The sequence below is a fragment of the Theileria equi genome, chromosome 3, assembly GCF_000342415.1.
Source record: "Theileria equi strain WA chromosome 3, complete sequence".
Taxonomy (NCBI): Eukaryota; Apicomplexa; class Aconoidasida; order Piroplasmida; family Theileriidae; genus Theileria; species Theileria equi.
Window position 1 is genome coordinate 1,631,012 of NC_021367.1, and position 15,009 is coordinate 1,646,020.

Below are 15,009 nucleotides of genomic sequence, written 5' to 3' on the forward strand. Positions count from 1 at the left end.
CTTTTGAAGTTTTATTATCGTTATCTATCCTAAATAATCTTATTATCTCAATAAAGCCGTACCATGAGTGGCCTGAGGGAACTGCATTCTTTAAGATCCTAAAATTTTCACTTTTACTAGACATTCTTAGCCTTCCAAAGGCCTCTTTACCAGTTTCAGGGTTTATATACAAAACTATATCATTTTTTTGATATTGAGTTGCTCGGAGTATTAGTGCCAAATCTAAATCATCAAATGATAGAAATATCCATAAATACCGGTAAAACTATCAGATGATACCAAAGTTGGATCCATAGAATCGCCTCTAACCTAATGTGTAGATGTAAAAATGGCGAAATACCTCACCCATCTCAAGGTCACGATATTATCAGATATAAAGGCACCTGCAAGTGCCACTGCACTAGTTTTATATAATAAACGTCTAATTTTTTTAAAATTATACATTAAGTGGATTTATATTGTGAATTTATGACTAGTGTAAAAGGATGTCCTAAAGTGCGCTGAAATTTGTAGGAACAACTCACCCCTAGAACAGCATAATTGACACTCCCTTTATAAGTCCATGGTATAGATATAACCCTTATTTCATCCGGCTCAAGTTGGTCGGTGAACAATCCGACAGCTTCTGTACAGAATTTATCAAAGTCATAAATAAACATACTACAGGTTCTTAGGAAACCTGACTTTAAGTCTTGAGAAATATCTGGCTTTAGAACAGTGATTAATTCCACAACTGTAATAATTCTAGTTTCATTTCCAGGGAATGTGATCTTCATTGTTTCTACACGAACTACTGAAGATGTGAGTCCATATCTGAGGCAAATTGATTTTTGTATAGTTTTACTAGTCGAAATCAATGTATCATAAGGATAGGATAAATCCCTGGTGATTGAAGCATTAAGAGTATGAGTCCAATAGAAATGTTCTTCACCATCTTGCGATTTGTAATAAAAACCAATATCATCCAATCCTAAATAAGTCCCATCAGTTGTAACAATATGCGTAAAATCGTCATTTAATAGTATCTGATTCCTCCTTCTTAACTTGCAAACAATAAATCCAGGTTCTCCTTCAGAACATTTAGACTGTATGTAAATATTAGAAAGGGTAGATACGTACCATGTATTGAGGGTCTTTTGGATCAATCGACTTTACCACAGAAACTCCAAAATCTTTGTGAATAGGAGTTCCAATGTAGTGGCCAATGTAATTCTTTCCAGCATAGGTATTAGAAACACCTTTTTTATAATGTTTAATAGCGTTGATAGTTCCAAATGATGGAATTGATAATGTTATTATCGGTGTAATCTCGTTGGATCCAAAAAGGGTAACTGGCATTTTCCCACCAAACATACGGAAAAACATTTCACCTGGAGAAATTTAATGGAACATATTAAACTTACACAAACTATATTCGGTATGTGTTCCTGAAAGGAAAAAATGAACATTCTTGTCGGACAAAACACTTCTTAATTCGGAAAATTTCAAGTGTAACTTCGGAATGTACAACACTGATTTAGAGTTTTTAGTTCTTTCGAATTGTGGAGAACTTTGATTCCTTGAATATGAAGTTCCAGATGGCTCATTTCTAATAGATGAACCCGATATTCTAGTGTCCAAAAGTGGAGAACGATAAACATCATTCTTCATTAACGGATCCATAGCAGATGTCCTAGATTTTTCCAGTAAACTTGATCCCATATCAGATATGTTCCCGGAAGATTCCAAGGTCTTTGAAAAATCCGGTGTTGTATACATTTTTGTAGATAGACCTTCCGATATGCGGTTTTTTGCCAATTCAGAAGTACTTTCCATAAATAATAAACATTCATTTGCTACCTCCTCCAAGGTAAAAAGAGCTTCCAACTGCCGAGGATAGAGAAAATTTAATACCTACAAATTAATGAATATCATAATAAAACATACTTTATATGATTTTCCTAGTTGTAAAAATAGATTCTTTGAATGCTCATTGGCTTCCCAAAGAATTTTCCAATAAGTTGTCATATATCTTTGGAGGAAATGTACATAAACATTCGGCCTATACAAAGAATAATAGAGAACGGTAGATGTGATCCAATCATAAGTAGGATTCGTAATGAAGATAACCAACATCTCATCCTTAGTCCACATATTTAGGGATTCTAATTCCTTAAATTGTTCAAACATTTCTCCATATGTTATAAGTCTAGCCTTTGGTTTTCTATTCAACTTCCCCTCAGTAAATGAAATCTATATATTAATATGAAGAATATCGAGTACTAACCATTAAGAGATCGTCCATGTTTATTTCGCTAACATGTTTAGTTTGGTTTGCAAGCATAACTTGTATCCTTGAATCAGATTTTTCCTTTCCTGAAAGAAAATATTTCGACAAATAAACGTACCAAGAGAATCGACAAGTGATAAATAATTACAAAGTGACAAACTTTTGTTGTATATTGATTGCGTATATATGTCCGATATTTTAATATATTTTACATCAGGAATCATCCATTCTGAGCTCATATCATCGTCAAGTATAACAAGTCGGCATTTTGCAACTTGAATTTTGTACGATAAACTTTCATCGCTGCAAGGTAATTATGACGTATATAGTTCGTAAAATACCCATCGCGATGCCAATTACTATGGAAAAGTGGATATCCATATATAAGAGAAGCTGCGATAATGTAAAAATCATGTATTTTCGAATGTTTCAGGTGGGCACAAATAACAATTTCTGTACGAAATATAATTAATTTCTCTTAAACAACATACTTTGTGGTTCTTCATTCGGAAATATTGATTGTATTCTCCTGTACAAGGCCGATGCTCCAAACAAGATACTCAATCGACTCAACTTAACTTGGTCGATCCTGTATTTCTGTAAAATTATTATAACCAAGTTTTAACCGTTAACATACATTCGTTGACTGGTAATATTTAATAAAATCATCCTGGAGATTGTGAAAATGAAAAAACATAACATCCTCCGCCATATTGGCACAAAATTATACGTAAAGGCATATAAAGCACTTTAATAATATACAAGAGAAACTATCATATTCAAAATTCGCAAAAGTCAAAAATAATCTGACAAGGGTGACGAGGGCCGTCTTGGTGGGTACCGAGACTGACACACATAATCAATTAAAACAATTTAAACACCTGTAGTAGCTAATTGTAATAGTTTTCTATCCATTCGGCCGATTTTTCGTGTGTGTTTAGTATTCTTGTTCTTTGACGGGCCGGTCTTGTTATCTGAACCTTTCGATTTATTTACAAGATCCAATTGCGATTGTATATCTACAAAGTTTCCCAAGGCTTTCCCGTACATGTCTTCCTTTTTATAAGATTCAATAACCTTTTTTGCCTCAGCTTCAAAAGTATGTTTTCTTCTCCACGACTCCTTACGTTCTTCACGTTTCCTTTTACCTCTAGATAAAACCTTGTTGAGGGTTTTCTTCACCTTGACGTCCGAGGCCTTCTTCTTTGTAACTTGTTCTTCTCCGGTTGCAGAGAAAAGGGGTTTCGTGACCTTTACTTGTTTTTGAGTGTTCTCGTTCCTTCCCAAAACCTTCCCTCTTATTTTTTCTTTAATCTTTGGGCTTACCATGGAAGTATCTGTTTTATTACTTCCGACTTTTGAAATAATCCTATTTTTTTTAATAACCTTTATTTTTGTCCTTTTCTTTTCAATATCATCGAAATGTGAAGAATTCTTCAAGTTTATGATCTCATCATTTGGAACATCTAAGTTTGAAAAGTCTATTGTTGGTTGGATCTTCCCTTTTGAGGCAAATGATTCTATACTTGCAAATGGGACGTTGTCAACCTTGGCTGGACCAGTGTTGGACTTAACTATGGACTTTTTAAGGATTCTGCTCAACTTTACCATTATTTATAGATTTATCAGTCTAATTATGCTCTATATATATTAATTAGATGTTAACCATGGGGACAGAGTCTAATGTGCGGAATAGTTATGCAGCCATATCCATTTTAATGGCTGGATGAGACAAATAGTTTTCTACTTTAACATCTTCAAGTGTGAAGTCTTCTATTCTCGTTATATCTTTGTTTAACCTCAACGTAGGAAATGGATATGGTATTCTACTTATCTGTTCCTTCATTGCATCAATATGGTTGGAGTATATATGTGCATCTCCCAAATTGTGTACGAACTCCCCTGGTTTAAGTTCACAAATCTAAAACTTATCACAACACTAGTATATATACATACCTGTGCCATCATGCATGTTAATAGCGCGTAGGATGCAATATTAAATGGTACACCCAAACCCATATCACAAGATCTTTGATGCATCATACATGACAAACGGCCGTCTGCCACAAAAAATTGAAATAACAGGTGACATGGTGGTAGTGCCATCTTTGACAAATCTAATGCCATTTTATGATCATCCTATAATTCACTAACCTGAAACGTTCCATGAGCAAACTATCAACCTTCTGTCATTGGGATTGTTCTTGATTCTATCAATTACAATACTCAATTGGTCTATTCCTTGACCCCTAAAAATATATTTGCCAAGGGTAATTAGATAACAAACGTATAGTCGGTATGCATGTTTACGTATTTTGCACCAAAATGACGCCATTGAAATCCATAAACAGGGCCTATTGTTAAGTATTTGTTCAAACAAAAAATACCCAAATCATGCTCTTCCCTATCGACAAATCCTAGGTTGTCTAAGAACTCTCTGGCACCATTTAACTCCCATATTCTCACATTTTTCTCCAATAACTCATTTCCATTGGTACTTCCACGAATAAACCAAATAAGCTCCTCGATTATACTGAAATAAGATATCACCATGTCAAAAACTAACCCTCTCAGGAAAACCTTTTTTGTTGTTAATAGTGGGAATGATTCAGAAAGATCAAAACGCATTTGGTAACCAAACTTAGCAATAGAATTAATTCCTAAAGAATAGATATGAATAAAATATACTAACCAGTTCTATTTGGTTTTTCTGTACCATTGTTTAAAATATCAGCAAGTATGTCTAAATATTGAAGCTCTTGATTATATCGAATCTTTAAACTAGGACAAGCCTTATATAAAGGAGTTTCAACAGTCAATTTTTCTCCTGTTAGGATCAACTTGTCCAAATCAGGAAGTTCGCTTTCCTTATTTACATTTTTCTTCTCATAAATCACGAAATCAAAAGTAGTATCATCAGTACCAAACGTTTTGCTTATTCCAACTATCTCATAAGAATCTGGAAGTTGTGGGAAAAAGACATCAGCTTCATAGTTTTTCGCAATACGAGTAAGATAAATTTTTTCACACAATCCAGAATCAATGGCCTCTTTATAGAGGTAACTTCCACCTATACCAGTTAATTTGCAGTATGTAACAAATACCTAGAATGAAAATCTTGTTATATTTTACCTCCTCCTGAATTTTCTTTAATGCGAGGGGAAGTGTTTCATAGACAAGAACACCAGGAATTTCTCTCCTATAGCATAAATCGTGATTTGTGAGATAGATACTTACACTGTCTTACTTATAACAACGTTTATTCTATTCTTTAGAGGGGCAGCTGAAGGTGGTAAGCTAAAGTATGTGTTACGCCCAAAAATAACAACGTTCTGAAGATTTTGATCTTTCTTCTTCACCTCATGCTCAATGTAATTAGTGATTCTAGAAAGAAATAGAAAATCTTTCTTTATATGTGGCCACGGGAGATTATTTTTTAGGCCAATTCCATTTTTTGGCGTTACAGCAACAACAATCTGAACGTTAGGGCAACCCTCAAAATCTGTACACATTCGGAATACTAGTACAATTTATAATAAGTTCTATTGTATGTTCATAAACAGATAATTCATAATCGAAAACGGCCACTTTAGAGATGGTAGATTAAGCTATACAGATGTTGGGTCTAAATGATGTAGATATTTAAGGTTTACTGGCTAAATATATGAATGTGTAGATTTATGTGTCGTATACGTGAGTTTATTCATCGATCTCTGGTATTTCCAGTTTCTATATACTCTAATTTATCCTTCTCGTACTCCTCAATCGCTTTAGCTACCCGTTCCCGTTCAGAAATTCTTCTTCTGTAGAAAATATTTTCAAATTACAAAATCACCTGTAATTGTAAATTAATGAGATGATAAAGTAAATAGCGAGAACAAGTGAGATGCCTAAAATACTCTTTCGTTTATCAATTTGTGGAGTATATGATTTGTCGCAATCCCTTGCGTTAAAACCCTCGTGATGTGATCTATTAGATTGTAAGGTGAAGAAATCCAGACGATTATCGCATTTACTCTCAAGAGTACCCCTTACACTCTTCGCTGAGTTGAAACTCGCGGAATAAAGATTATTAACTGGATTGCATTTGATCCATGCCTATTAGTATATTATATGTACATGAATGATGAATCATACATCTCCAATACATATGAAGATAAAGGGTTTTCAGTAGACAATATAGCACTGGACAAACCTTGTGGTTATTAGGGGATAAATGTTTAATATTATTTATTGTATTCGAGATTCCTTTGTTTACAAATCGACTTCCCTCGGAAAAGTGGATTAATGCCAAAGTCAAAATGGCAAATATCTCAGTAAGAGAGAAGATCATATCCATAGATCATTATGGTATTAAAATTTTGTTTGAATTATCTTTAGAAGGAGAAATAGTGATATTCACATCATACTTTGGTTATAAGTGGAATCTCGTTATATCGTCCACCAACCCCAACACATTCCAGGTGCATCTCATCTATACCTCTCATTTCTAATTATTCACATATACCTCACGGTTTGTAACTTCATTTTATCCGAAAGTTTTCCACAAACAATCAAGTGTGTATTTTCCATAGCCAATGATGGATTGAGTGTTCATAAACCTTAAAAATGGAGACCAAAGTTCTATTATTACAAAATGAACTCAAATCTGATTCATCACTCCTGGCCCTTAAATCGTTGACTGATCTAAAAAACAATATATTGAGTGCTCTATCAAATGAGTTACATCATGCACATCGTGAAAATGAGATCATAAAGACATTTGTTGATAATGATATACCAGATTGTAAGTTATAACACTACCAAAATCTAATAATATGCCACAGATGGTACTATATCCACATCAACTTTTACATCAATCAATTATACAACAGTTCATGGGAATGAGAAATTTTTAAAATGCGAAGATGAACTAGGAATTGGACCTAACATAGTTGACAGAGGGGCTTCTCTGGTAAAATATGGTTCTAACGAATTTTTTGAGCTGCAAAATATTTGGAAAAACGTATTAAATGAGTCAATTGAGGATATCAAAAGGTCCATTATTAAAGATAGAATCACCAAGATCTCTAATTCTGACATTGAAACTATCTATAATCATATTTTGAAGATATATAACATGTATTTTAAAACAGTTGAAGAGAGGGAAAATAATCACAAATTATGGTTGAGACTAAAAATGCATACGCGTTCAAGGATCAAGTTTTTAAATGAACTTTCTGGAGAATTTAAGGATAAATTTGGTGTCTGTGATTCTATAAATACAATCACTTCCATTTGGTCTAAAACTAATGGGAATCTCAGTATGGACTCACCAAGGACTGTTCATAAAACATATGATTTAGTTCACCATGAAAATAGTAAAAAGGATGAAACATTGGTTGAAAATCCTTCTATTGTTGATAGCAACACTTCAAATCTCATAAATCGCAATTTGAGTAATGATGGGTTGACATATAATACACTTTCAAGGTCGACATTGCAAAGTATATGTTCTTCAATTTCCGAGGATTCAAATCTTTTAAAACTCTTTGAATTAACAAAATCCATAGAACAATTTAAAATTGCAGCTAAGCATATTTATATGGTTTGTCCTTTTCATAATATTGTAGACGATTCTGTAGAAGTACGGAGATGACTTAATGTCATATGCGGTATTCAACAATGTAGTCCTGTTTTTGATGCAATCATTACATCTACCAACTGTTTATAGTGAGTTTAGTCTTTTAAATGATAACGCTTTGTAGATATTACGGTTGAACATATTTTAAATATTTATGGCATTGATCCTGGATCTATGATAGACTTGAGAACATTTACACTTATGGTTTGTCTTTTCTATTATATTAACATGCTATAGTATTGGGAAGTAATTAACAGTGTAAAATTTCATGTTGAACAATTATATTCGGTAAATTATACAATGCAAAGAAATCCTATACTTTTCAATGTCAATTCTCATATGACCTCATTTATAAATATTTCAGGTATGTTAAAATTTATAAAAATAACATTGTAGATCATTACAATTTTGTTAAAAAATTGACAACTGGGAAATCTTGCACCAAATATCTTGCCAAAGAAATTAGCACTGGTGAATTGAGAGTAATTGAATTAATTTGCAAGATACCAGGTGCTCCAAATTTTGATGAAGTAATTTCTGAAATTAACCACCTTAAACAACTAAATGACCAAAATCTTGTAAAATATATCGCAGCGTATCACGATTATAATACCGTATATGTTGTTTCAGAGTAAGTCGTGGTTCTTAAAAATAACTTGTCAGGTTTTGCCGAGGGCTGTCATTGTTAAATAGACTACAACTAATTTCAAAGGGGCACTCGTATTATACCCTATCATTTGTTCACATTGTATTTGTGCAACTGATTGAAGCTTTGCTATATTTACATTGTAATAATATCACACATGGGTTTGTTTGGAAAAAATCCATTTGATAATGTTAAATAGTTCTCTGACTCTCGATAAGATCATGCTTGTAGAATCCGAAAGTACCCCTCAAATTAAACTAAGGGGTTACGGTAATAATTTAATATTTCGTATAAACTATACAGGATATTTCGATTTCATAAACACGGGTTCAGATCAATCAACTATGGAAAAAATACATGCTGCTCCCGAAGCATTGGATGGAAGATTAGTTCAAAAAAGTAATATATGGTCATCCGGAATAATATTATTACTTCTACTTACAGGTATTTTTACTATCCTTTGAATATTTCTAAATCAGGAAAATTTCCAACTGAAAATGTAGAATCACCAAATTTCATGAATCAAGTGGTAACTATGCTTTCAAACTCACAGATTTTCCCTTGTAATGAGCACATTAAGGACCTTGTTTGCAGAATGTTATCATCAAATATGGAATTAAGACCTTCTGCCCTGGAAATTGCAAATCATCCATGGTACTCCTTAACGAATTTACCAAATGAACCCAGAAATATTGGTCACCTCAAAAGTACTTTAAACGTATGATAATTGTAACTAATAAAATTTCTCTTAGGACTTGTTGGTAAGAAATAGTATGAAGCGCAACATTATTGAGATTCTTGAGAAACAAACATCCTTCCACATAAATAAATTAGAAAAGGTTATCAATGCATTGAAACTAGCGAGTGCATCCAAAGATCCTGATATAGTTCACTCTCTGGATTTTGAACGTATACTAATGCTAGAAAGGTTGTCAGAAGATGATATTTTTTACATTATAAAATACACATCTACAAAGAATGGAAAGTGTTCAATAAAAGGTATGCCATTTCATTCCGATTATAAACTCATTAGAATTTTCTTCTGCTTGCAAATTGTGGAAGATATGCGAAATAAACATGCTTTGGCTCACCTTCATGAAACGATGCAAGGTAAACGGAGTGTTTTACGCATATTAGTGTTTAGAACAAGGAATATTGTATGAATATAACTGAGTTTGGAGATTTTTTAAACCATTCCAAAACACTACTCATTCCAAGGGAAGAAATGAAGCGCTTCTGCAGCGTAATTGCGATTGAAGATAAGGTAGGTCGTATTCTCTTAAAATAGTCTATTTTTCAGATTTACTGGAGTATCTTCGTACAAAATTTCTATTGATTAAAAATTTTTTACGGTCTATTAACTATTGAGATCATCTATTTACTCAGCACAACATCTCAATATTGCTAATTTTCTTCCGCTTCAAAAACAATAATTTTACCATATATTTATATATGAAAATATAAGGTAGATTATTTTGTTAATTTTCTTATAACAGTTTGGTAGTGAGCGTCTGTTCATGTGCTTATTACAAGGATGTTCACATATTCGATTGAAAAAACAACATACTCTGCTAAAATGTATTGTTAAAAATAAATTAGCTAGAGAATGCCTAATTTGGCTCTTTTGTTTATGAATAACTTGGCAAATCATCGAGAGATGGGTAGATTAGAGATAATGCTCCTCTTTGGTTTCTTATAAATCTAACTTTAAATGGATTCTAAAAATATTGGCTCCGGAGCAGGTAGATATTTGGCTCTGTCTCCCTCTACCTCGCTAACTCGGGAGATTGAGGGCATTCACTCTATGATCCATCGACTGTCAACCCTTAATTCACAAATATCTAGCAGGAGAAGTGATAATGACAAATCTTCTGTGGGTAAAGAAATACATACACCTCCAGATGCTAGTATTTCTACACCGTTGAGAGGGTTCAATACAGGTGATGCTTTTACGTCTTCTACTCTGACATCCCAAGGGAATAAAGATTTTAAAAACATTTCATCTAACAAGTCTAATTTCGGCACAACTACACCTGTTGCAAGCAAAAGGTCAAGAACACCCAAAGATTTTCTTTCTAATAATTCCTCTTTGAGGTTTAATGCCACATCACTTATTTCACTTCCGTATGGATATGACAATAATACATTCACAAAAATAAGATGTGAAGATATAATTATACCAAAATTCACAAAAAAGAAGAATGTAGAAAATTTTAAACAAGGAAAGCGCCAAAGGAAGACTATAATGGAAAAGATCCATTCTCAGACAAACTCCCTTGATGTTGAAGCATCGAGCAACTGTCATATGATTACCAGAAATAGAAGCACCTCTAACGATTCATTTCAGTTCAAGGATAAGTCATCGTACCAACTCTTTCTCCACGATGATTATGCTTCTAATCCATACAAAAGAAGATATTATAGTGTAGTCAATGAAAGGAAGAGGTTGTTAGGCGATGATTTGTCATCGTGGGATAACCTAGTAATATACCAAGATTCTCAAACACTCAAACGTAAATTTGCAATAAGGAAGCAAAAATTAGTCAGCTCTAAAAAGGAAACTCCTATTTCCACACCTACAGATAGTATAGTTACTGATAGAGAATCTGTAAATGATTTAGTATACAAACAAGAAAAAAATTTACCTATAAAACAAATGATAACACAATTACCACAACTTCCAAGTGATAAAATGGATTATATAAAGGAACTATCCATTACACACGAATCCCTGGAGAAGAGGCTTATTTATGAAATGATTGAGGTCGTTCGGTTTAGTATTACATTCAGAAAGTGTCTCATGAATATATTTAAAGAAAATAATTTTAAAAGGGAGATACCTCATGAACTATCAAAAGAATTAGATACCATTAGTCTCTCAATTTCAAAGCTAATTTCTTCTCTGGATAATGATATAGTTTCTTTGTACTATGCCAAGGGATTATTAAATAGCGATAACAATACGGTTACTCCCAACACGGATAGTATATCTGATGGAATTGTGGATAACTTTGATTCTAAAAAACAAAAACGTTATCAAAAGAATGAACAATACGGCATTCTTCAACCATCAACGAGTAGAGATGGTTATCTTGACAATTCTCCAAGCTCTAACATAGAGAAGGGATTCTTGGCAACTACGCCATGTATTACATTTATAAATGGGTTAAAATGTATGTCGGGAAAATGTGCTACTACAAAAGATTCATTAGATACTAATATTGCCACGGAATGTGATTCAGCGGCAGGATGTTATATATGGTCTAAGTTTCTGTCCAATACAAAAAATGAATTTGATTGTTACCAATCAGTCAAAAACGGAGGTTGGACATTTGATTCAGAATTAGTTTATGATATAATGCAGCAAAATAAAAGGCATCAATTGGATGCTATGATTGATTTTATAAGTGATCTTTCCAAGGTCGCGGTTGCTGAAATTCGCATACCTAAACCGGATTGGAACGAATATAGTGAATATAATTGTCTCAATGGGTACTGTTGTAACAAATGTTGTACTTGTAAATCAACTATTAATTTATCACAACTTCCACAAATAAAACATTATTACCCTCCATTTGATGACCCCGATCTAAATTTCGGCATGGAAACTACAATAGCAAGAATGGAACTCCATAAAACTCTTCTAGGAACTTGTTATTGTCTATGTAAATGTGGATCTGAGAATATACCTTTATCTGAACGTATTGTCTCCGAACATTCACCCTTTAGCGGAACCGTTAATGAATCTATTTCATGGTATGATATTGATGTAAATGAACCAGAAGAGAGGGAAAATGTTATACAAGAGAGACTTATAATTAGGGTTAGGATGGATTCAATTCCAAATTCATGGAAGATACGATTGCCGTTCACATGCAAATTGGATATGAAGACAGAAAATTTATCAACACTAAATGAATCTTCTAACACAGATTTAACCCCTTCAAAACGTTCTAAACTTCATGATTCGACAACAAATACTGACTCTGGTTCCTCATGTGATTCAAATATGGAGGTTGAATGTGCCCCAAAATTAAATGAACCAGAAAATGTGAGAACACACTCAGAGGAAACGTTTTCTGATACTAGAAATGTTTCAGTTAAAGATTTCAAGTATTTAAGTGATTTTACATTTTGGGACGCCCTTGATATTTTAAAGAAGGAACAAAACTCACTACACAGATCTTTGAGTAAGATTGGAAATAATAGTCATTTTGTTGGAATTTTCGATCCTATGGAAATTGATTTATCAGAAATGAAAACAGAAACACTTATTATAGATAGTGATTCACTGGTTGTTGATGCTAAACATGATAATTTTGTTGAAATTGCATTTTATTTACCATATGTACCAAGCAGTATATTACCGTGGGAATTCGAATCTGCTGACGTAATTGACATTTTGTCACATTCTAAATCATCTAAAAATTATCCTGATCAAGTTATTTCATCGAAAAATATTCATGACCTCCTGAATGGGTATAATGTGGTCCCATCATCCTTTAAACGCGTTTTTGATTTTTTGAAACAATGGATACTAGATAGAAATATTCTACTTCATAAAGAACATATGTTGTACAAGAATTACAAAAGACGTTGGCATTCATACTTGAAAAAATTGAATCATAGAAATACTGTTGATATATTCTCATGGGGGGTGCTGCCTGTTAGGGCTATGGACCTTCCAAACAAATTCATTCCATTACCAGCGGGTTATAAACAGAATGACATCAACTATCCGTACATAAAACATGGGACTATATCGCCTCATGAATGTGTGGGTTTAGGTATGGCGGATTTAATTTATAGAGAAGAATCGTTTAGCCAACTTGGGATGCTTTCTAAACAAGGTCATTCATTCGATGGAGGTAGTGCTCCAGGTAATCGTTCTAGACAAAGAGATTCTATTTCTCTTACAAGAAGAAAAACGGTAGAAACTGAGACCATTTCAATTAAAAATAACGATGTTGATCAAGTTTCACGTTCAAATAATTGGTTGATTCCAAATTATAGTAACTTGACTGGACCAAGCATTAGGTGGACATTTTCATGTATGGATACATTGGACGAACCGTTACACTGCATGAGGGATTTTAAATCATTACCAATTTACAAAATTCTCAAACTTCCGGATTCAAATCTCTATAAAATTGATAATTTCATATGCTACGATCGCAGGAACGTAATTGATCATAATTCTGTCATCCAAGAAGATATAATGGGAAGAGTTTCTGGTATTTGGACAAGGAATGAATGCAAAATATTTATTGAAAAATATTTAATGTATCCAAAAAACTTCTCAAAAATCAGTCAATATCTTGATTCTAAAAAATGTTCGGACTGTGTCGATTTTTACTATAGATTTAAGTATCGCTTGAAGTTAAAACAACGTCTAAAGGAACTAAAGAGTAGAATGAAAGGAAAGGCTGATGCGACACGCTTTTTAAAACGTGAGACATTTGTTTTAAACTCATTGGATGGTATTCTAGACGATTGCTACACAGATTATGCTAAAGAGTTTAATAATAGAAACAAGATAAGCTTTAATACGATATCTGACTACCTTTTGAGAAGTGGAGCCTTAGATTCGTCTCAATCATATGAAATCCAACTAACAGAACATCAGGATAATTACATATCTTCTGATGACGAATTTCAGCATACTCTTGACAACACTTCCGAAGGATATTTCTTTCCAAGGAAATACAAATCACTTGTCACCAGAAAGAACGTTGAATTTCCAGTTACTGTATCTCCTGACGACTCATCAACTACCGTTCAAAGAGGATGTTTTATTTTGGATTATGGTGATTCCGATGATGAAGAAACTAAAAAATCAATGATTGTTGCCCTGAATACTGAGGCATTCTTTCATACTAGAATCAAGGGTGGAAAACGTTCATTTTCTATTATAGAAAAAATGCTCCAGAAACGAGAATATGAAAGGCTGGATGATCAAACACCAGATGGTACTTCATCCCTCATCAATAATGCTTCCGAAGAATGTTACACACCAAGTGTACAATTTCAGGATGAAGTAATGTACGAATATGATGATGATACCAATGAATATGATCCCATGGAGGATATTTCTGAACCGGCGACACCGGTTAATGTTAAAAGGACAAGCATCGCAGGAAAATATTCTAAACCCATCGATTTTCTCTCTAGCGAGGATATACTTGAAATGTATGACGATATAATAGAAACACCATCTAATAATTCAAACAAGAAAAAACCAACGAAATGGACGCTAGAAGAGAAAATAACGTATAATCTAGCACTAGAACGATATGGAAAGGATTGGAATCAACTTTTTTTAGCTCTCGAACCATACGGAAAGACAATGGAACAAATTAAAAACTTTTATCACAAAAACAAAAGGAAATCAGATCATGATTTTCAAACAGAACCCATGGAATTTTAACAAAATTAATATTTACACAATCCAATAGTCACCATAAAATTTTG

The 15,009-nt window shown here is 33.2% G+C and overlaps 5 protein-coding genes across 5 annotated transcripts, besides 1 other annotated feature; 2 read left to right on the forward strand and 3 right to left on the reverse strand.

Annotated features, from left to right (window-relative positions):
* Positions 1 to 443: 443 nt before the first annotated feature.
* On the reverse strand, positions 444 to 2,981 carry BEWA_008150 (hypothetical protein; the record flags this gene model as incomplete). The annotated part of the gene is made up of 9 exons (XM_004831014.1): positions 444 to 1,085; positions 1,120 to 1,370; positions 1,404 to 1,893; positions 1,927 to 2,232; positions 2,267 to 2,355; positions 2,388 to 2,572; positions 2,611 to 2,722; positions 2,761 to 2,866; positions 2,907 to 2,981. The coding sequence occupies 9 exons, from the start codon at positions 2,979 to 2,981 to the stop codon at positions 444 to 446; spliced, it is 2,256 nt and encodes a 751-aa protein (XP_004831071.1).
* Positions 2,982 to 3,067: 86 nt separating this feature from the next.
* Positions 3,068 to 3,925, reverse strand: BEWA_008160 (hypothetical protein). The gene has a single exon (XM_004831015.1). The coding sequence runs from the start codon at positions 3,878 to 3,880 to the stop codon at positions 3,143 to 3,145; it is 738 nt and encodes a 245-aa protein (XP_004831072.1). The 5' UTR covers positions 3,881 to 3,925; the 3' UTR covers positions 3,068 to 3,142.
* Positions 3,926 to 3,965: 40 nt separating this feature from the next.
* BEWA_008170 (dihydrofolate reductase/thymidilate synthase, putative) lies at positions 3,966 to 5,860 on the reverse strand (the record flags this gene model as incomplete). The annotated part of the gene is made up of 9 exons (XM_004831016.1): positions 5,507 to 5,860; positions 5,374 to 5,468; positions 4,962 to 5,339; positions 4,836 to 4,929; positions 4,657 to 4,802; positions 4,557 to 4,623; positions 4,424 to 4,518; positions 4,226 to 4,386; positions 3,966 to 4,190 (listed from the first exon to the last, which is right to left on the reverse strand). Exons 1-9 carry the CDS (start codon positions 5,779 to 5,781, stop codon positions 3,966 to 3,968), a joined length of 1,536 nt encoding a protein of 511 aa, XP_004831073.1. The 5' UTR covers positions 5,782 to 5,860.
* A 1,017-nt stretch (positions 5,861 to 6,877) lies between these two features.
* BEWA_008180 (Myb-like DNA-binding domain-containing protein) lies at positions 6,878 to 9,675 on the forward strand (the record flags this gene model as incomplete). Its single annotated transcript, XM_004831017.1, has 11 exons — positions 6,878 to 7,055; positions 7,096 to 7,856; positions 7,894 to 7,981; positions 8,017 to 8,096; positions 8,130 to 8,256; positions 8,289 to 8,523; positions 8,556 to 8,699; positions 8,738 to 8,982; positions 9,018 to 9,256; positions 9,291 to 9,537; positions 9,572 to 9,675. 11 exons carry the CDS (start codon positions 6,878 to 6,880, stop codon positions 9,673 to 9,675), a joined length of 2,448 nt encoding a protein of 815 aa, XP_004831074.1.
* Positions 9,676 to 9,960: 285 nt separating this feature from the next.
* On the forward strand, positions 9,961 to 14,965 carry BEWA_008190 (Myb-like DNA-binding domain-containing protein; the record flags this gene model as incomplete). The annotated part of the gene is made up of 1 exon (XM_004831018.1): positions 9,961 to 14,965. Exon 1 carries the CDS (start codon positions 10,250 to 10,252, stop codon positions 14,963 to 14,965), a length of 4,716 nt encoding a protein of 1,571 aa, XP_004831075.1. The 5' UTR covers positions 9,961 to 10,249.
* Positions 11,342 to 11,369: a sequence feature (AT_rich).
* Positions 14,966 to 15,009: the final 44 nt, after the last annotated feature.